The following is a 22,225-nucleotide window of genomic DNA, read 5'->3' on the forward strand; positions in this document are numbered from 1 at the left end:
TGCCTAATGGCTTATACAGTCCTACTGCACAAGAAACCTATTCAAACATTTGCTCAAGTCATGCATGGTTTTAGTCACATGCATAATAGCCTACAGACAAAAGGCACAAGAGACAAGGAGGGCTTTATGTATCAAACTGAAAGTAGTATTTCCCTGTGCTAATACTATGTAAACAACAGAGAGCTGCAGGATATCATATTAACATGATTTTTTGTGAGAGAGAAAGAAAGATTAATCAATACCTAAAAACTACAGTACCTGTGTTTGGAGAGAATAAACACATAAACAAAAATGATAATGAGAGACAAAACATCGATTTAGATGCTAACATGAAAAATAACCAAAACCAGTGGTTTTTACATGTTTACAATAAACTAAATTATATTACTTTAACATACATTAATCGAAAAGCTTCTTGTCAGGATATGAAAGAGCCACCTTCTGGGGTTTTTATTAGATAGATGGGCATGCTCACAATTTCAGGAAGAGACATAAATAGGTAAAACATCATTATATATTAAAAGCACAGCGTTAGAGTGAGAGCATACTTCAGTGCCCAATGCCTGCATAAAGCCTTATGCATTAACATGGGGCAACTGCTCTGGAGTCAACACCACCCATAAGGTGTCACCCCCAGAGAAAAGAGTAGGGAGAGGGAAATCATTAGGCAAAACCATCAGTTGATGTAAACTGACAGGACACACACCCCTCCATTCACAACAGCCGAAGCTGCACTTCACAATAGCAAACAAAGATGAATACAAATCTATGAGTAAAGACAGAGTAATCTGACCATATTCATGGACTGGACATGTAACTCTTCTATGAATCTAGAGGGCAGGTCGCAGTCAACAGGGTTGTCTCAGATCAGAGGACTACTCAGTAACACAAGAGTGGTTTCAGAATAAATTATGCCATTTTCCAAGCAAAAAGCAAAGAACCCATAGGTGATGCATTCCTATGGATCAAGTTCTTGTGCCCAGCACGAAGGCAATATAATGTACCTCTTCTACGTGGTTCAATTATTCAAAAGTGCCAATAAAATTAAATGCTTAGAAAAGCACAGTCTTTGAATCTTGCTGATACAAAATGTTGCCTTAGAATACGCATAAAGCATATACATAAAATACACCGATAACATTTCCATCTGTAGATTCTGAAGCATGGTATGAATGAGATCAGTACCAGTATTCTCATTTTCAAAGAGGACAGCATGAGGAACAGGGAAGTGAACTAGCCCCAGTTCCTCAGCAATCTGGAAATGAACCAAATGCTTTCTAGACCAAAAACTTTCTGAGTCCAAGTATCATACCTACAAGAACATGTGATCTCCCTCAACAGCAGACTGGGACCCCAGCTGACAAAGACCTCTCTATGGCAAAGAGCTGCATCATTCTACAAAGCAATGCAGAATGGAAGTTTATTCCACGCTGGAAAAAATGTTAATTTATAGAAATGGAAACTTTCATGGGAATGGCTTACTTTGATAAAATGTTCAGAAAGAAATGGTTTCTCAGGTCCAGAATAAAATTTTGATTCAAAATGAATGAGAGGTCCCTGAAATAGCTTCACAGTTTGAATCCCCATGTACAGTATGAGTATTTCCCAATTAATTTTTCATACTCAGGCAGTTTTCACAAAGCCCTAGAAGACAGACTGGTGGCATGAGGTTAATGGAAGAAGGGCTTCAGTGTGAGCCTTCTGCCTCCCATTGAATGCCTTATCACCAGATTATTAACTGTTCTGGTATATTTATATCCGGTGTGCATGTGGCCCACAGCTTCACTGTCAGGAGGACTGAATTTTTGAGGTGATATTTTTCTAATATTCTTCCAAGTGTTAATACCAGATGATCTTGACTTATTCATTGCATGGGAATAAGTGGCCAACAAAATCCTGCCCCTCCCCCCGCAAAAGAAAAACCCAAATAACCAACAAAACACACGAAAAAGCCATAAGCCCTTGCTGGGTAGTAGACTCAGGGTGATGGGCTCTTAGGAGGAAGCAGAGCTGCTGATCTGGCAGTTAGATACCAGCACTGCCCTTTGCAGAGTGTTTTGCAGGATAGCTATCTGGCTGCTGCACACACAGATACACCCTCTTCTAAGGGAACATAACTATTCCTTTACAGTGCATTTTTTGCCTCTCGTATCTTTTAAATACTGCTACAAAACCTGAGGCTTGTTAAGAGATTATCTCTATTTACCACTACGTGTAGTGTGCTTTATTGTCAACATGTTTTTCAGAGTGTCCATCTGTGTGCACTAGCATTTCAAAAATTGAACAAAAAACGTATGTGAAGTGGCAGTACCCACAGATTAACTATATCCGCAGGAACTCAAAATATTCAAAAAAAATCGGCAATATTACCTTTAAGATACCCCTCACAGCCTTCACTGTGTCACAGCTCAGTCAGTGCAGGTGTGTTTGCAGTGGGTTTAAGCTCACAGCAGAGCCACCCAGAAAGCCTGGCAGTCCCCACAGCCGGCCCTGCCCATCGTGTTATTTTCCTTTTTCCTGTTTCCAATTAGTAACAGTTGATCAGCGGTGCCCTGGCCACCTAATATCAGGAAGAGACACGAAGCAATGGAGAAAAACTTTGCCAGGACTCCAGATTTCTGCTCTTTCCTCCTGTGCCAGTTTGAGCAAGGGTTATACTGCCTGTGGACCCAAGTCCTAATGCACTTATCAGGACTGACCCTTGGATGAGCCTCATACCACCACTGGCAGGATATAAGCCTATATACAGAGCTTGAACAAAGCAAATGGAAACATGTTAAAGCTTGAAACGGAAGTTTTGACCTTGGCTTAACATTTGTGACAACATACTCAGATACACAATAACATGCAGCTCCTTTATTTACCTTCATACAAGGCTTGCAGGGGTATTAACCTTAAGATTGCTCTTTTAGTACTGACAAAAACAAATCACTTACTAATAAGTGACATTTCCCATTAGGTTTTAAGACTAAGGTCTGTGGAGTGAAAATACAGTCTCTCTGAAAGTCAGCAATGAAACTATCATAAGGTTTACTGAATTGATCTTCAGGTTATAAGAACTATGAAGTACATGGAGAAATAGGTTTTCATTTTCTTTAGGGATTTAGAGAAAATCATGAGAACACAGGTGAAATTACAACTGAGGTTTTGTTGTTGAGATTTTTTTCCCCTTTGCAAAAGAAAAAATAAACCATTTAAAAAACTCTTTCGGAGATAGCAAAAGCTTTGCAAATTTGGATTAAATTGAGTGAATGAATTTGACAGGCTGAAATGAGGAAAAAAATCACAAACATAGAAACCTTTGCTAGTCAAACCATGTAGGTTTCTGATTTTAGGATGTTTTAATTCAGAAAAGTGCTAAAGCTTTTTAAAGCTGCAAGAATTTTAGTGGATTTTGCTTTTGAGCAATTTGAACACTTTTTTCCACGTGCGGTTTGACCCCTAAATATATAATTTCCATAACATTGATTCTTTAGATTATTTATTGTGACATAACACTTGTATAACCCTGAGAAATGAGCAGATTCATGTTTACTGTGAACCCAATGTGGGAGAAGAATGCACAAAGCCAGTTGTTCTTTCTGGCATTCACATCTCTCTAGGTGGTTCCTCACCGCTACCCAAAAGCAGTGAGAAACTACAAAGCTGCCCATAGAAGGAGCTTTCTAAGAAGCCTGGGCTCTCTGACGATGCAAATCTGGTGTAACATTTGCGGTGTTGCTCCCCAGGGCTGCTCCCAAGGCACATTTCTGCGGGAAAAGCTTCAAAAGGGCACGGGATGATGGCTTCTGAGAGGACAAAGCCACTTCTTTCACCGCTGAGATGGCAGTGCACAAGCTTCCAGGTCCCTGAAGTCCCTCTAGTCAAGCATGCCAAACTCTTTCAGTATTGCAGTTTAAGCCCATTTTTAAATGGCTGCTTCCCCCATTACAGCTGCAGAACACCATATGCACCAACCTGGGCAAAGAGGACTGTTTTGTATCAAGGAACATGGACAGGAAAGGATGTCCGGGGCCTCTACTTTAGCCCTCTTCCCCTCACTGTGTTGCAGGAACTATATCACATAGCCTCCCTCACAAAAACTGACCGAAATCTGTGTGGACCTTTTATGTAAGAAAAATAATAAAAAGTAATATTCCTGGCAAAGAAAATAAGGTGATTTCTGAGCCACTAAAAGGCCTAAACAAAATGTTGACATTAAACCCAACCGCAGCTGTAAGCTTCCAAAATTAACTGCTTCGCAATCATGACAATAAAAGGCATGGAGAACCATCACATACTTATTAATGCAACATCTGCAGGACTGAATGCAGTGATCCCTTCCATGGATCTGACTGCCTCACAAAAATGCCCAGGTTACAAGAACTTGGATTTGTTCAGTAGCGATTGACAAAGTATGAAAACGTGGCCGGTCCAGGTAGAAGACAAAAGCTTCTCGTGCAGTTAGGCTTCTCGTCTGAATTTGTGTTTAAGCAAAGAGAAATCAAATTATGAGTTCTGTAACTGCTGAAATAAGAAATACACACCACAGTTAAGACAGCTGGATAACCTGTGTTCCCCTCCTGTCCCCTGCAGCAGTCCATACTACCACATTTTTGTCAACATATGCAAAATGCTACTGCTTTTCAATCACATGTATTGAGCTTATATATTCCTTACTTGAGGGACTCTCTCCCTCTAGAAGCTAGAGCCCAATCTTGGTTTTCATTTCTACTTGCTAATGTATTTATGAAAATAAAAGACAAGATCAATCAAGCTTCTGTCTTTCAATACTGTGGTCCATTCTGAAATATTGTACTTAACACAGGGAGGGCCAAAAGCCACGAGGAATCCGATGCAGGTAACTAATTTGCCACTATTTGCAACTGATGCTCTGCACTTGTGAGATGCATTTGGGACCTCTAATTAAAGTATTAAAACATGCATTGAAACAACTGTCCCTTGTAGACAGTCAGTCACTTTTCCTGTATAAACTCTGGGCGTGTTTTTGTTTCCCTTTGGTATTTACCTTATTCTCTATTCACTAAACTGTGAGCTCAAAATGACAACATAACCTAAGCAAAAATCAGGCATCAAAGCAATGAACATGTTATTTTTGAAAGGTAACAATTTCCACAGTATCAAATAAGCAGGAAAATCACCTTTGCCTTTCAGATTCCTTGAGCACCTCTCCCCTTCCTCCAGGCTTCCTATACCGGTTCAGGTGAATGTGCAAAAAACTTCATTTTCGCAGTACTTTACTATCTGTATGCTACTTTATGTCTGCCCAGACCAGAAGTTTTCTTACATTCTTTCACTTCCATCGTAATAGAGGAGTTGACTACACTCAGAAAAGTGGAGTAACACCAAGTATTTCAAAATGCATATTTTATAGGCAAATATAGATTGTTTAATAATGCAACTTTTTTAAAGAACCAGAGCTGAAAACGACTTAGTGATCCTTGAAAACAAAGGAAGTGTCTCTAAATGTGTATGTACCACTGATGTTAATGGAAGGAGGGCTCTTCCTCTCTAAGAAAAGGCTGATCCCTAAATACTCTTATAAAATAGTTACAATTTTGTTTGTTTGGGTTTTGGGTTTGTTTTTTTTTTTGTCAGGACAACTGCATAAGGCACAGCTTGGGAAGAAGGTACAAAAAAATCTGCACACCCTTAATGAACCTTGGACCCATATACAAAGAATGACTACCAAGACATTATGGTATGGCCAGTGACCGCTCAGGGAATGCAGGGAAAAGTGAGAAAATGCCCAAAATATAGAAGCTTACATATTTGTAAACTCAAAGTTTAAGGAAAAAAAAAAAGGGGGCTAATGATCTAATATTTTATTAACTGTTCTGTTGTTTCAACCTTTCATATATCACAGGCCTCCACATTTAACCCAATTTTTTTAATAACAAACCTACCAACTTATGTTTAACTTAAAAATATCTTCCAGAAAGTCACATGGTCTTGATTCATAGACATCAGGAAATGGGGCCCTTAGTTACCTTGGTGCGCTGCTCAAAGGATCAAACCCTCTCTTTGTGAAAAAAGTGTAATCTACTTCCAAAAAATCCCTGGATTCAGGCATTTCCCAAACTTCTCATTATCTGCGTCTCCGTAAGGCTGTAGGATTCTTGGTCACCCAGTATTTGATGCTGGGAAGGTTCCTTCAGGCTGTTAAGCAGCTTCTCAGTCCTGTCCTTTTGATATGCTAACCAGGATAGAGAGCTAAGGTCCAACTCCCAGGAACTCTTTCAACCCTGATGTCATTCTGGTGGCACTGCTCTGCCCTCTCCCCAGTTTCTTAAGTCCTTACTCCAACATTGACACCAGCAAGATAAGCAGTTTCCTAGCACCTGTCATGCCACATTTCAAAGTAAAATCAGACCTTTCCTCTCCCTGATTGTTACACACCCAAGGGTCTCACTGGCCCTTTCTGCCCTAACATTGTGCAGTTAGCTGCTACTCTTGCTCATCTGCCGCGATGCAAATTCATTCCAGCCACTGGGCATGGTTTCCCATTGCATAGGCAAAGGACCCGTATTTCTTTCTTCTAAAGGAATGAATGACTTTGAATATGTTTCAGTAAGGTCAAATATAACATAAATGGACTGCTTATCAAGCAATATAGATCACTTGGTATCAGAACTTTATAGTCCTTGTTTTATGTTCCTCCAAACTGTGGCATATAAGCATTTTAAGAGCAGAATTTTTGTATGTATTTTCAAAACACTGATGAAAATCCTTAATAGCGCTTTCACAGTGCTGGTCCCTCCAGAACTTGACTGGAAACATTTCCATTCAGTGATGACTCTCCATTGACAGACTTTTTGAGAACAGCCAGTTCTACTCAATTTATTGTGTTCTATGATACGTTACACAGTTCTTAATAAAGCTATTATGGCTGGAAAAAATATCCAAACAAATGAAAGCTCTGGATGTTAGAGCACCAAGGGACAAATCCTTTTCTCTCTGAAATCAAGTAGAGATTGGGAATATTCTTTGTTGAGAGCAGGAGCAGACTCTATCTAAAAAAATTAAACCACAACTCACTCCTATATTGCCACACGCACAGAGGAAATTCATTTGGAGTAATCAACAGCATCTTTCCCTCTAATCCAAGGTAACAATAATCTATTCCATGTAATCTGAATGACAGTAGTCAACTGAGAAAGTTTTTAGTGTATTTAACTAAAACGATCCATTAGCATTCACAAGTATAGACAGCAAGCCAAGACTGAATAGCAACTTACTTTGAAAAACAAAACAAAGCAAAACAAAATAACCCACAACTATTTATTTCTAAGTGTATTAATTTACAAGTGGGATAAATTCACTCCATGACCATATTAATGGATCATTGTGCAAAAAGTATGATATTGTGGGGTTTTGTGTAATCACTGAATATCCAAACATTTAGCTGAAAGGTGACATTTAAATATCATTGTGCAATAAAGTGGACAGCACAAAACCAAGCAGATCCCCTCCTACCATTTAAAGGAAACACAAATGAAAACCTGATGAGAAACAATGAAAGTCAATGGGCTTGTGTGCTACTGTGAAGATGCACCCACTGCCTGGTCCTTTTCACCATCACTGATCTTAGAAGTTTTAGCTGAAGGAGGCTAAACAAAGTAGGAGGCAGCCTTATTTACAACACGTTAAATGAAAGATAAGGTGGCCTTCAGTGCACCACCTAAAACAGGGACACCTCTAAGAGTCCATCTATTGCTCTCTGCTCCTTTCGTGACCCTGGCTGCCCTTCCCGGTCATGAGTCATGCCCTTCCAAGCCATGAGACAGCCCTGTTTCACAAGATCCCAATTCAGCATGACCAATCCTCCTGGCTTCATGGAGCAAAAAGAAAACAAGCACTTTAGGAGAGTTTTAGCAGGCTCCTAAAGTAAGAGAACATGTGGGCAGCCCCTGTTGCTTCCAAAACTTACTTCACTATTTCATAATGATGTTAGAGTTGCCCTGGCTCCCCAGCTTCCCTTCTGGATTTTAGAGCCCCAAAGCTTGGCAGTAGTGTACCCCTCATGCAAAAATGGATGTCTGAGAAGACAAAGGTAGCAATGATCTGGAACTGTATAAGAAAAATCAGTTTTAATATTATTCTGACTCCTTACGGTTAACTGTTGATACCTCTACCAGTGGGTTACAAAAAGTAAACAGGTATGCGATCTCTAGCTACTAAACAAAAGTAATGCCATTTCAATCCCTTAAGATCTCCCAAGAAGCCAGCAGTAGGACTGGGAAACACGCTCAAATGGCACATGCAGTCTTTGCAAGACTGCAGAGTACTACAGGCAGCATCTATTGCCCAAATGGGGTTTGACTCAGAAAAACAATCACGTTAAACTGGCAGAGATTCCCTTCACCGGGCACTCCCCCGGATGCAGTGAGAGTACATCCCTTGCGCTGTGGTAGCCGCTATCAGACAATGCTTGTCTATTCCTCTGGGCCTGCAATGCCACCTGAAAGATGCAGAGAGACCCTGTCCTACCCTGTGATTCCTAAAACTGTTTACTGCCAGCCTGATACTCCTGTCCAAACCCCACACAACTGAGCTGGGGGTATAATTCATCCCGCAGAGCTACACCCCCAACAGCTACTGCCCAAGAGCAGTCGTCCAGCTGGGTTCCCCACAAAACATGGGGCTGCTGCCGGGCAGCTGGAACAAAACCAAACCACTCCAGTGGGTTTTATGTGCAAACTCAGTGTAGCTAATACAAAAAAACACACGTGTGTTTAGGTCCTGTTAGAGCACCCTATTCTCAAGCAAGCTGCCCTTAAAATGCCCAGTTTTACACTTAGCGAGGTTAACTTGGTTAGCAAGCACATTGACGTCAATCCAAAGTGAATCCAGTGATCTCAAATGAGCCATTTTACTTTGACAGTAAACAGTGGAACTTGGCCTCTTGTGTTTGGGAACTGATTTTTGAAAACTGAGAAGCATGAGATGAGGACTGAAATAAACACTTATTTCTTCTTTACATCAAGAAAATAATATATATAAATCAGCACGTAGTACAAAATTCCCTTTGGGAAAATGTGTGCCCACAAGTACCGAGCACAGGAAGCTGCCATGGGATGAGCCAAACCCTGCAACTTCTCAGAAATAAATTTCCACCGTTCCAACTTCTCAAGCACATGTTCCCGAAATTCAGGAAACATATTGCTAATGATTTCCTCTAAGGTACTGCAGTTCCAGTGGATTTCAAAATGAACATGTGAGCAGAGTAAGCGATTCTTCATTTGGGGCATTAAGAGTTAATAAAATCGTTACAGGTATCTAATCAATATACTGCAAGTTAAGGCACATTAAACAATCATATGTAGGACCATTTAGAAGGAGAGGGTGAGACTCACCTAACTAGATGGAGTCAGTGATACCTGAGCAAGCTGTCTCACTCTCTTTATATAAAGAAGAGAACCCAGTGCTTATTCCAGAGTGCATCCCTTTAGCCTCGGACACTGAAATCAGTTTGAGGATTTCTGCATAAAGGGTCTGTTTCTCTTCGCCAACCATCAGGAGAGCTTAGGGAAGAGGTCTCAGACTCAGGCGTGGAGATGACTGGAGAGAGTTAATATGGGGAGAGAGAAAAGCCAAGAGGCCAGAGAGGCATTCTCAGCTGGATGCAGGGCACTAGTAAAGGAGGTGACAAGCCTCTCAAAGTATTTTCTCTACCTGTGGATCAGTCTCTCTAACTGATACAAATCAACAGAATCAATGTCAACTCAAACTGATGACACGTATGTCACAGGTAGTTCAGAAAAGGACATTTGTTCCTTGCTTAAGCATTTTGTAATGAGATTTAACATGCCTTAACTTCAGACTTTCATTTGACTTTCCATCCTCCAGTTTCTCCAATTCCCTCCTCTCATTGCCATTTCTTCAAAGGGCAGAACTTCAGATAAAAAGCGTAAGTATAAGAATTCTCCCCAAGTTTCCAGGGAGAAAGACACAGGGTGCTTTCTTGCCTTTGCTTGTGTCCACCACTTTTTGCACAAATATTACGCAATAATAATTGTTTAACCATACCAACATATTTGCAGAAGATTCTCACACATTTTATATCACTCCAATCTCTTCTTTCATAGCAGTAATTTAGGTTCTTGTATATTTGCATGGATGTACCTCTGCATACATGCGGTGCGTAAGTAACCGAACTGTTAAATATTTTAAGTAACTTGACCATTCTCGAGAAGGTAAGGCAGCGTGCAGACCCAACCACGGGAACAGCCAACCAACCACAATTACCTCTCCCTGAATAATTTCCACCGAAAAGGGGTTTTTATTCAGAAATCATTAGCCAAAAAGGCTTTTTTGCATTTTATATTACATACTACCACCACCACGGATAGAATAACTGCATTCTACATCACTGCAGCTCCCCTGGCCGCTGACCTTATGTTATCTGCAGCCCAGGCTGGATCCACACTGCCTACAGCTACATCTGGAAAGCAAGCCGCTGAGAAAATAATCACTTGAGAACCTAATTCCAGCAAATCAGCACTGCCCTTTATCGTGGATCCGAGCAATATATAGTAACAGTGGATGCAGTCGAACACATGCCAAACTCAAGGACCATGAAGATGAAGTACAGGATTATCCACTGAATTGTGAATGTGCAAAGTCAGTTTCCCAAAGTACCACTGCCGTGCTACCTAAAGAGCACATAACATGAACACTGCAGAGCGGTGCCGCGCGTTGCTGTAGGTGTCGTAAAAGCAGCTGTACAATGCTTGAAAGGTTTCTACCAAGCACGCTTAGTTCGCAAACAAAATTTGCCAGGCTTATTAGCACAGGAGCCTGGGGCAATGAGATTTAGAATTAATGGAAACTTTCAAATATACACAAGAAAGAAGTAAACTAAAATTAAAAGCTTGTTGGGTTTTTTTCCCCCTGTAAATTCCCTCGTTTGTCCTCCAGGACAGCATATAAATGTGTACGTTACAGCCCCATGTGATCAGACACTCTCTCAAGAACTACAAACAATGGGACTATGTATGAGTCATTATTAGGCTGGAATTACATTCAGTTCTTTCCCACTGACTCACCACATGGCTCATTTGTCTGGTCTTTTGCTCTCTCCACTCCCTTCCCTCCCCCACAGATCATACATAACCCCTTCCCAAAATTCAGCACGAGCGTGTTTGCTTCGCACATCCCAGCTCTTGCAGCCAGGTGACACCAGCAGTCTGCAGGGCTCCCGCGTAGCGGGGTTGAGCTCCCCACGTCTCCAACAGCCCCAGCCGTCAGCCAGAGGCTGCCAGCTCCCCACCGGGCTCCCACCATGTCTCCGGCATTGCGGGCTGATGCGATACAAACCTACCAACTGAAACAACTTCAGCCAATTTTGAGCAAGAATCAGAAGAACCATGTCTGCTGTCCCACCTACCAGGATCGTAATTTCTGGCAAAGTGGAGGAAGGAGTGGGTTTGGGTAGTTACACATCTTAACCTGCTGCAGCTAGGTCAGACCTAGCAATACATCAGTCAAAGCTTTCATCTTTCATTTAAAAGAAAAGGGTAAAGCTAGTTCCTAGCCTTCACAGTCGTAGAAAAAATGTGGTGAAGTTATGACTTCCAAATCTTCAAAGGCGGATTGTAAATAAAAGTGCTGACATTTATTGCTTTTAAGCAAATCACAGACTGGAGTGTGACTCATGAACATTGGAACTGGCAAGCACCGAGGCAATCATGTTGAGAATGAGATCATGATGCAGTAGGTGTGCAGCATTCTCTTTTCAGCCTATTCACTATCTCTGTTCTACAGTAATAAAGAGGAAAGTATCTTTTCAGTCAATAATAAAGATTTTAATGTGCCTTCCAGTGCCTATGGAAATAATAAAAACCACATTTCTGCTTCACTGAGAAAGCTTTTGACACATACTTGATCTCATAAAATACTGAAGGGCATATGACGTATTCACATGAATAAGTCAAAAGGCTGCATGGTACTCGTAACGGTAAAATTAGGAACGTGCAAAGGCTGGGGTCTTAGATTTTCAAAGTGCAGATCACATTGGAATTGAATCTTCCTTTTATTGATTGTAAACTGCTTACAAAGGGATGCTCCTGTAGATCGGAGGATGCACCAAGAAGGGGCAAGAAAAGGAAATCAACATACTTGTGCTGCAGAATTAGTCATGGGATTACATCAGTTTGATAATTCAGGAGACATTTTGTACACATGTCAGCTTGGTTTGGAATTAACTTCAACTTCAGTAACTCTGCAATTAGTGATTTCAAATATGAATGACGTGCACATATTTTTCAGCTCAATAACTGTGGAAACTATCACTTTCAGTATTCAGAGTCAGTGTTCTGCTGTTCATGATGCAGGACTTGTCAATTCTGCAAGCAACAAGCTTTGAAGATAGTCACAGGAACATTTGGATAAACAATCAAGCAGATATATTTGTTCAGCTGCCCTTCTGAAAAGTACTTACATATTTGCAACATGGTTCTTCTCAGTTATATTACAAAAGCCTCACCCCTGTTAAATACATCCAGACAACAAATAAAGTTCGATAAATACCATCAAAATTTAGTCTGGTACCTTTGTCACACAGAAACAGATCCTTTACGAACACAAAACTAAATTTATCATTCGCTTTAATGTCATCATGATTCAGATTGATACTGCCATTTCCACTGCCTTATTTTTTCCCTATCGATCTGAAGTCTACAAACAGAATAACCTTATGCTGGCTGCAAGCCAGGGAGTTAGACAATAGGCTGTAAATGACAAAAGAAGCAAGCAGTTAGGGGTTAAAAACCAGATTATTAGAACACAAGCTAAATTTAGAGGTGGAATTGCAAAGGTTGGTTAATACTACTAGTATAACTTCATAGCATTAGGTGTACCACACGCGCAGCTTGATTTTATTTTGCAGTTATGCTATAGAGATTTTCACACTTGTAAACAAATTTCTAATTTACACACCGTAGAACTTGAATGTTACCAGACAGAAGCAACTGTTCTGGTGCACCCATCTAGGGAAGGGCGCTAGGCTCAGCCGAAATGGACCTTTTGCTGATTGTTCAGGCAACTGCTTACCAGAAACCAGAGAAATCTCTCTCCTGCGTTACAAAGTATTAGCATGAATATACAATTAAGATTCTAAAAGTATCTTAGCTTTATTTCATTTCAGCCTGATATTAAATTGATTAAAATGTTGCAAACATTCCTTTAGACAACTACAATTAGCTTTAAAATTCTACAGAAAATCTTGAAAATCTGCACAACGGAGCAGCAAATTGAGTCAAGCTGCAAATTCACATTCAGAAAATTGAAAGAGAAAAATAAGAATGCATGTTCCTGTTAATGCCAACGTATTAAGACATAAAAAGTGAAAGAGGAGGATGAATTTCCCCCATCTATGTGAATTTACAATTTTCAGAACACCTGCAGTGACCTGTGAATTAAATCACAGCAAGCAGGGATTTCAGGATGACCCACTGAAAAAGACTCTAACAATTAAATATGTGCGTGTATATATACATATATACAAGAAAGTTACATATGTGCCCCTGTGTATATACAAATAAAACTTGGTTTAAACTTCAATGCATGGGAGGAACAGTGTCTTTCAATATTCTTCTTAAAGGACAAGAAACTTGTTAATTAACCTGTGGCCAGCAGAACTCCAAAGACACCAATTATTACATGTTCTTAGGTTACAAAACGCAGTAATAATTGAATTTTATAGAACACAGAACAGCAAGGGCACACTGTTGGAATTTCCTAATTGCAGCCAATGTCAGCAGATGCTACTACTAGTACTAGAAATCTGTCTTTAAGCTGATCTTGGAGTTAGAAGCTGTACCTAAGCTTTAGCTCCATGTTATAGCCCTTTAGGTAAGCGTTGCCGTCTGGAACCCAACCGTGAAAGCTGGGCAGCATCCCCAGCCCTGCCCCTGTTGTTGGGCATTTCAGACACTGCTGCTCCTCGCATGTATTCAAGACCGCTCCAAGAACGCTCCTCCCTTGCATCCTTACAATGCCAACAGATTCATTTGTTTATCATTTTATTCAGTTATATAATCAGCACATAAACCAACCGTGCTGGATTTTACAATGCCCCAGAGAAACTGCAAAGCTAGAGGCCATTTCCTGACGTCCAAGAGGTAAAAGCATCAAACAAAGCTACACCTCTCAAGAAAACTTTAAAAGGTTGTTGCGAGGCCTGATGAGACGCTGAGCGGCTGATCACAGCAATCGCAAGATAAAAGACTTCCATCTGCAAAAACATACTTGACATTCCCTCAGCCTGGGATTTTTCTCATCCAGTATCGTCCCAGTCCTATTTCCCTTCCTCGTGTGTTGTCATGGGTCACTTTCAGTGGAGAAAACCTCAAAACTTGAAGATGCAGCATTTTACTTGTTTTCCTTAGTTGCGAGTCATTTCTCCTTGCCAGCTTTGCAGTCACAGAATTGCAATACTACAAGGGCAATATCTGCTGTGAAGCATGCAGCGTTACTGCTCCTGTGGATTTCTTCCCAGCAGCTGGGAGGAAATGTTCTTCTTGTTTAGACAAAAATATCAAATGGTTAGGAAATAAGGAGTTAGGAAAAGCTGTATACAAGGTTCATGCTTGGGAAACACAAGGGCACAGAAGACTTAGCCCCTAAGAATATTCCACTGGACATTCAGTTACAGTAATTTAGATGTGTTCATTTATGGTAAGTCAGCCATTTTACTGTTGACCTACTTTGTATCAGCAATAATTTGTCACAGTGCATTCTCCAACTGCTACTGAAAGAAAGGTTGAAACCATACATTAAGAGCATAGTGTCAAAGCAACTGATGTTAATTATACCCTGCAATTCCTATGTTGATGAAATTGTCACTGCTAACCATTAATACAGCATTTACTGTCTAAGCCCAGCTTGCTCCACCAACCCTTGAAAGCCACTGAATTAACATCCTGCTTCACAATGTTCACTTTATGCCACATTGGAATGTAAATCTGAAACATGTAAAAATAACCTCTGCTATTACACCAAGAATGTGTAAATACACATTCCTTTTTAGGAGAGCTATTTATCTCCAGTCTATACATGTTTCACTCTTTAAACTAAAAACAGCTTTAATGTTCTTCAGTCAAGTGGCAGCTTTTGCCAATACAAACTATTTTCCCTAAAAATTATGGCATCAAGTAGAGGAAACTTTGGAAAATGTAGAGTGCTACTTGATTTATGGAAATTCAGAAATAAGGTTTACATAGATACACAAGAAAGAAAAGCAGCAATGTTCTGCATTTTATTCATTGCTAACCTGCACAATAACAAGAGATCATTTTCCCAGCGTAAGTAAGCAAGGTTAATTAGAAGGACACCTTACGCGGATTTACTGTTCATGTTCAGTGACATCTGCTTAATTTGGTGACAGAAATGTTTACAAGCCTCAGCACAAACCAACCACTCCAGGAGCATTAACTGGATTCTTTATGGTTTGCACATCAGTAAACTGTTTTGTAAGGTCCTACTGCTGCAGTACAGTTTCCCCTGCTTCTAAATCATCTCTCAAGCTACTCTTTTACTCGTTTGAACTGAAGGCAGTCAAGAGCATACAGGCTTAAAAATATTTAGCTTTCAGAATTGTCATCACTAGCTATGATACGAGACAGCACAACTTGATCTTCTGATCCAAGATGACTCTTTTTAGTGATGAATAGGAGAGACTTTTTTATCCTATGAACCGATTCAATACCAGATACAACACAAGTAGAAGCTGGTGGTGGTATTTTCACATCAGACGAGTGCCTCACATAGGTTATTTCCAAATCCTCATGTAGACTGATAGAACAAACGAGTAAGAAGAAAATCCTGTGGCACGATGAGGCCTGTCATACAGATCTACCAGAAAATCTTTGCAGAGTCAGCAGAAAAGTAGAAAACTAAAATCAGCATTATTAGCAACGGAATGAAAGCCCTCACATCTCTATTCAGACCTAAGAATGACCCTAAGATCTACAGGAGGAAAAAGATCATGGTCTGAATGACTGCTTAAGCCAGATGTACATCTCCAGAATAAGCAGGAAAAAACTCACCCAACTGCAAACAGAACAGAAGAACAGAGATTCTTACAGGATACATATCATACAACTGTCTATAGGAGCATCATTACCGAACATGAAACACAAAAGTAAACTCGAGTGCATAGGATCTGATACCATACATAGCAGAGTGGGTGAACATGCTGTGAGAAATAGAAACATTTGCTCACCTGGCATAAACTAGAAGGCAATTTACACTTTATAAAGACATTCACTGAATCGTCAATAAGTCTTAGCAGACTGGTCTGTCAGTCTAAGAGCTGTAACATTAAAGCTGTGACAGCTGAGCCTGCCCTCAGAACACCAACAGAACAACAGGGTTATTCAGTGCTTCAAAAGGAAAGTCCAACTAATTTAACTAACATGCACTGGGCAAGCAGGTCTTGAACGTGCTCTCTCATCTCTAATATTTGCGTTAAAATAAGAGCCTTGCTGGTTTCATAATGGCACCTCAAATGAAATTCAAAAGCGACAAGCATTTCGCTTAGTGCACTGTTTGTTCTACCTGCACCAAAATGTAAGGATTGGCACCAGCCTCCTCTCACAGACATACCCCATTTCTCTCAGGAGTCCTTCCTATGCCCTGCTGCCACAGTACGCTAAGTACTTTCAAAATCAGACAAGGGCACATTGTGTGCACATTGGGGTATACTTAAACTCCAGCTGGAAGAAATCCCAACAACTCTTGAGGACACAGGTTGTACCAATTACAGCTGCAGTTAAAAATTATGCCATGAATGAAAGCACCCTACCGTAAAAGCACTAAAACGTTTAACCATCTTAGGGAGCACGCTCATTCTTGGTTCAGTGTCACATGCCAGCCTCACAGATGGAATACTTGCTGCCTCATAAAGCTATGCTTAACTTATCAAAACGAAAGTATCGACAGCTGATGCTTTCCTAATTTGCATAGCTCCTGTCAAAGACCAGCTATACAGCTACCCTTTCTGATGATGTTCTTACTGTGCAGCAGAAAAGACCATAGGCAGCACCACGATATACCAACCACAGCTCAGTCAGGAGCGAGCTTCATAAAAGTTTAATGTAGCTTTACAGGAAGCCAAGCTCAATGTTTTTCTTTCTATTTGGACATACTTATGCTGTCTGCGGACATGTAACGCAACAGAAATTTCTCCGAGTATTCCTGTTGCTTGAATAAATCTCTTGCTTACAGATTTAACGACTTGAAAGCGTCATCTTAAAAATAGCAGAATTCTTAAGGTACGAAGGTGTGAACCTAAACTTTGACTCTACGCACGAGTTAACACCTGTACTTCAAAGCAAGCTCATTCTGAAGCTTTGGTAATAGATCTATTGTTGCCAGATCCAGGCACTGAGTAAGCTCTTTAAAGTTCACTGGCTCAGGCACACTTCCACCAGTCTATGCCAGAAAGCCATAGTACTGGAAAAGCCCTAGCAATACTTTAAAGTGCTGAATGCTGGCATACATATGCAGATCATGGTAAAAATAGTATCTGTCAAGTTTTCAGAAACACAGTGGGAAAGAAATTGGTAAAAAAAAGCTAGACAGTTTGGTCTTATGTTTTGCTTATATATAATCAGTTATATTACAGATCAGAAGATTTGAACTGGAGATACAACGCATTACTATCACCACATTGTAAAGGCTCACTAGTTGAGCGGGAGCTGCCAGAATGCATGACAAGTCTGAAGCTCAGTTCTAGCCATAGCTAGCAAGTTTAGTTGCAAGTAATGATTGCTTTCTTTTTCTTCAGAGCAACAGCAGCAGTTGTCGTAACTGAAGTGACCAAGTTGGGTAGGCCCTTTATTAAACCCTCACAGAGCAAAGTACACAGGAGATAAGGAGCAGAAAGTTCTTGAGTTTTACTCCAGCGCTTTAACAAGTGTAAATAAAGTAGTAAGGAATTTCTCTCAAGTGTAACTAACCACTGTGCTGTATACAAATGCCATTAGTGTGGTGCTTAAGTGAATCACATCTCCACATCATTCATTAACTTTGAATACACATATAAGTATGGGCTTCTCACTTCGCCTCAACCAACCTTTTAAGTTTGGGAAAAAAGATCTACATACCTTTTGTTGAATCCCATCTTAATGATTTCTAAAGTGAAAGTCTTGCATCTGAAGAAAGCAAAAGGCGAGCAACCTTTCTGTAGAGTGGTTAACCTGCTCTTAAGGCTAAGGGACACTTGTCCCAGAAACTCTTATTGAGCAGGGAATCCATCAGGGAAGAACTGAGAACTTGTGAGCAAGTAGGTCAAAATGGACATTTAGGTTTGCTATATCCTTCATCAGGAAGCCAAGTAAACTTTAATCCTCTGGATTTATTCAAGTCATCTTTGGTGGATGTTATTTCTGTACCTTTTCCTCATATCCTGGAATTATTTGCCCTGGAGTTATTTCCACATTGACTGATTTTAAAAGGTTTAAAGTGACATGTACATCATTGTGTTTCCCTAAACTTCCCACGCATTTATATACGAGGTCTTCATTAATCCACGTCTGCACCAAGTGTTCCCTAGCATCAGGGTGCCATTGATGTTCTTAAGCTTTTATAGTACCTATTTCACTTCTACTGTGAGACAAAAATAGTTTAACTGATCCTATGTAATCACGACAAGAGATTAATTAAAATGCCAAGATAGGAAACAATTTATTATAGAGAAGAAAAATTTCTCATCCAAAATAGAAATCTATACAACTTTGCCACAACCAATATACATGAACTGTACAAATTTACACCAGTTCATAATTTACCAAATAAAAGATGACTAACAAAGTTCACAAAATAGATGGTGGTTTGTGGAAAAGACTTTTACCCAATTAAGAACAAGGAAATTACAAACCAGACCTCCACTTTCTAAAAATAAGAAGTTTACTCAGTCTTAGAAAACTACAAGCTAGCAAATGTACAGATAGCTGGCTGGTGCTAACACCACAGTTCAGACAGTGTCTTTATATGGTCTTTTTAAAGCCTGTTGCCACGGCAGATTCTGGTCACTTGCTACTTTTGAGGCCAATGTAAAGATCTGACCATTTCCCCAGGTCATGCTTACTAGTTTATCTTATGTACATTTATACATATTTGTAAGTGCTAGGTAAAAGTCTGAAAAATAAAATTTCCAGTACTACCGTGTTCGTAAGTCTTGTTACTGAGCTGCCAAAAATGCTAACAATTAATAAATGTAATAGTGCAAATTTACTCTGCAAGACCTACTGCAGAGAATCACTTTATAAATACAGATTGGGGTTGCAAATTGGTGTAGAAATTAAGTAAGATGTCTTGGAGAAACTGACCCTTCCTAGATCTTCTTCACTTCCTAGCAAGTTGCAATCATTTTGACTCACAGGCTATTAAATCACTGAAAGGTACTGTCCAAACTATGGCACTGTCACTTTAAAGTATACCACCCTAACGTGTGCCAGATCTTCACAGCTGTGACATGGTTTAAATTCCATAATCCATCCCCAGAGGTGCCCACCCAAAGTAAAAACCAAATTTATCCATCCATTTTAAGGTGATCCATCCACAGACTATATCTTAACCTGATACAGTCATCATATTGTAGCTTTTGGAAGGGCTAGTTCTGCCCAAGAGAAGTTCCTCCTTACAGCTTATTCTGCTGTCTACCATTTGCATGTTGGTGTTATTTTGGCTACCTCCTGCTGGTGCAGCTTCATACAGCACACAGATCGAGCCATCCTCTCCAATACGATAGGACACTTCATACGGGTCAACCCATAGAGTGAGTTCACTTGGAAGAAGCTGGAACAGTTCCTGACTGCTCAATCCAATCCGCTGTGCTGCCTGTCCAATGAGAGGATCCATTTTATGGTTGATCCGGATACATCGGTAACCTGATCCCTTGCATGGCTTTTCTGGGAACCAGTGGTGTTTATAATGTTCTATAAAATAAAAAAAAAGATTATCCTCCTTAATTCTGTATTCAAAAAGATGTACACTGAACATCGTTCTCTCGCAAATTTCACACCTCGGGATGTCGAGACACTTATTTTAGAATAAGTGACCTGAAAAATCATTAAAGCCTTTATTTTTCCTGATTATTTACGCAAGCACAGCATCCCTTGGCAAGTACTCATGTACAAAGTTACTGTTTCACACTACCACAGACAGAGAACAATGTCTGCCATCCGAAGGGGCGAACGCAACTTCCTGGCATTCACAGAAACAAATATTAAAAAGTGATTACATAAATACAGGACAAAAACCGCAAGGGCTTCACAACTCCACGAACCAAGAAGGAAAAAAAAAAAAGCACCTTTCCAGCATCCTCTTGAGATCACACCCATGCTTAGTTCCTCACATTCTAAGGACACCCAAAAATAACTAGGGAAGGAGCTGGGCAGCATTTACCGACTGACTCAAGCGGTGTTTCACCACTGCTCTTCCCAGCCCGTTTTCCAGGGCGAGACACCAATGACTTCACTTACCTCAGGAGTTTTATCCCACCCAGAACCCTATCGCTCTGAGGCTCCTTGTAGCCACTGCCAAGCACACCGGGGCACAGGCTCCGCATTACAAAACCCGCAGGGCAACCAAGAAACCCTCGGTATTTGCTCCTAACCGGGGCCGTCGGGTGGCTCCGAGACGCTTCCAGAAGAAAGGAGAACTCATCGCCTACCGCTGAATTGTACTTGACAAAAAGAGCCACTTCGCTCCAGTTCTTCCTTCGAGAAACGGGGCGGTTTGCGCCCTCGGAGCGCAGCCCAAGCCCGGGCTGCTCCGAAAGCTTTGTCTCGGGAGCCAAGGGGGGGCTGCCTGCGCGACGCCCGAACCCCTTTTGTTTACCGCCCGCTCCCGCCCGCCGGCTGCGTACGGGGGGGGGCCCCGGAAGGGGCGAGCCACGGCCGCCGAGCCCCGCTCGCCCCCCGCACCCCCTCGGAGGGGCCGCTCTCCCCCTTCCCCCGCTCTCCGGCCGCCCGCGGGGCGCGGCGCCGCCACCCGCACCCCCGCCGGCCCGGGCAGGCGGCCCCGCGGCGGGGGGGACCCCGCGGCCCCCCGCCCGCGCCGCCCTCACCTGCCAGCAGCTCCTGCAGGCTCTGGCTGAAGGTCTGCAGCTGCCGCTCGTTCATCAGCCCCTTGGTCCGCAGGAACTTGGAGATGAAGCCCACGGCCGCGGCGATCTCGCGTATCATGCTGGCCCGGGTGTACAGGGCGGGATGCATGGAGGCGGCGGCGGGCGGCAGCCAGCTCTCCGGGGCGGCCGGCGCTGGGACGGGACGGGACGGGGCGCGGCGCGGAGCGAGCGGCGCGGAGCGGGACGGGGCGCGGCTCTAACTGGGAGAGGAGCGGGCGGCGGAGCCCAGATCACATCCCGGGGGCGGCAGCCTCCGCCTCCTCTTCCTGCGGCAGGGGGGCGGCGGCAGCAGCGGCGGCCGCGGCAGCGCACCCCGCATCTCCTGCTGCGAGGGGCGAAGGGAGCTGCCCGCCCGCCGCCGCCTCTTATAGCCGCCGGCGGCCGGAAGTGGCGCAGGGGCGCCGGGGGCGCGCCGCCGCCAATCGAGCGATCGCACCATTGTGACGGCGACGCGGCGGGGCGGGGCCGGCCAACGGGAGGGTGACGTAATCGATTGTAAACAAATAGAGTCCGCGGCGCGCGGGGACGCGCGGACTCGGGCGCCTCCGCTTGCGCGGAGGGGGAGCCGCTGCGGGGGGGGGGTCCCCGCCCGGGGAGCTGCGTGGGCAGCGCGGCGCGGAAGGGAGCGGAGCGGGCGGCGGGGCGGTGCGGGCAGCGGGGCACCCCATCCCCGCACCCCATCCCCGCGCCCCATCCCCGCACCCCATCCCCGCACCCCATCCCCGCGCAGGTGGCGCCCGCGGGAGAGCGGCGCCCGCGGTCCGCGCAGCGGCGTGGGCAGGGTGGGGGGCGCGGCGCGGAGCGGAGCGGAGCTGGCTAGCGGCAGGGCTGCGCGGGGGGCGGGCAGCCTGCCGGCCTGCCTGCCGGCCGGCCTGCGCGGGGTGCGTAACCGGGCGAGGCCGCCGTGTTTCGCGGCCGTGTGGGCACGGCGGCGGCTGCGTTTCGGGAGCCGAGCGGCGGCCCTGCGCTGTATCTGGGGAGAGCAGAGCCACGTCAGCGGCGGAGGCGGGAGGGAGGGAGGGAGGGAGGGTGCGAGGCCGCCCGGGCCGCGGGGGGAAGCGAGAGGGCGCAGGCGGGTGAACTTCTTTC

The 22,225-nt window shown here is 43.0% G+C and overlaps 1 protein-coding gene across 1 annotated transcript; it reads right to left on the reverse strand.

Moving 5' to 3' along the window:
* Nucleotides 1-18,665: 18,665 nt before the first annotated feature.
* On the reverse strand, nucleotides 18,666-21,247 carry BTG1 (BTG anti-proliferation factor 1). The gene is made up of 2 exons (XM_075715620.1): nucleotides 21,077-21,247; nucleotides 18,666-19,943 (listed from the first exon to the last, which is right to left on the reverse strand). The coding sequence occupies exons 1-2, from the start codon at nucleotides 21,222-21,224 to the stop codon at nucleotides 19,579-19,581; spliced, it is 513 nt and encodes a 170-aa protein (XP_075571735.1). The 5' UTR covers nucleotides 21,225-21,247; the 3' UTR covers nucleotides 18,666-19,578.
* Nucleotides 21,248-22,225: the final 978 nt, after the last annotated feature.

Source organism: Pelecanus crispus, chromosome 1 (genome assembly GCF_030463565.1).
Source record: "Pelecanus crispus isolate bPelCri1 chromosome 1, bPelCri1.pri, whole genome shotgun sequence".
In the NCBI taxonomy this organism is placed as follows: domain Eukaryota; kingdom Metazoa; phylum Chordata; class Aves; order Pelecaniformes; family Pelecanidae; genus Pelecanus; species Pelecanus crispus.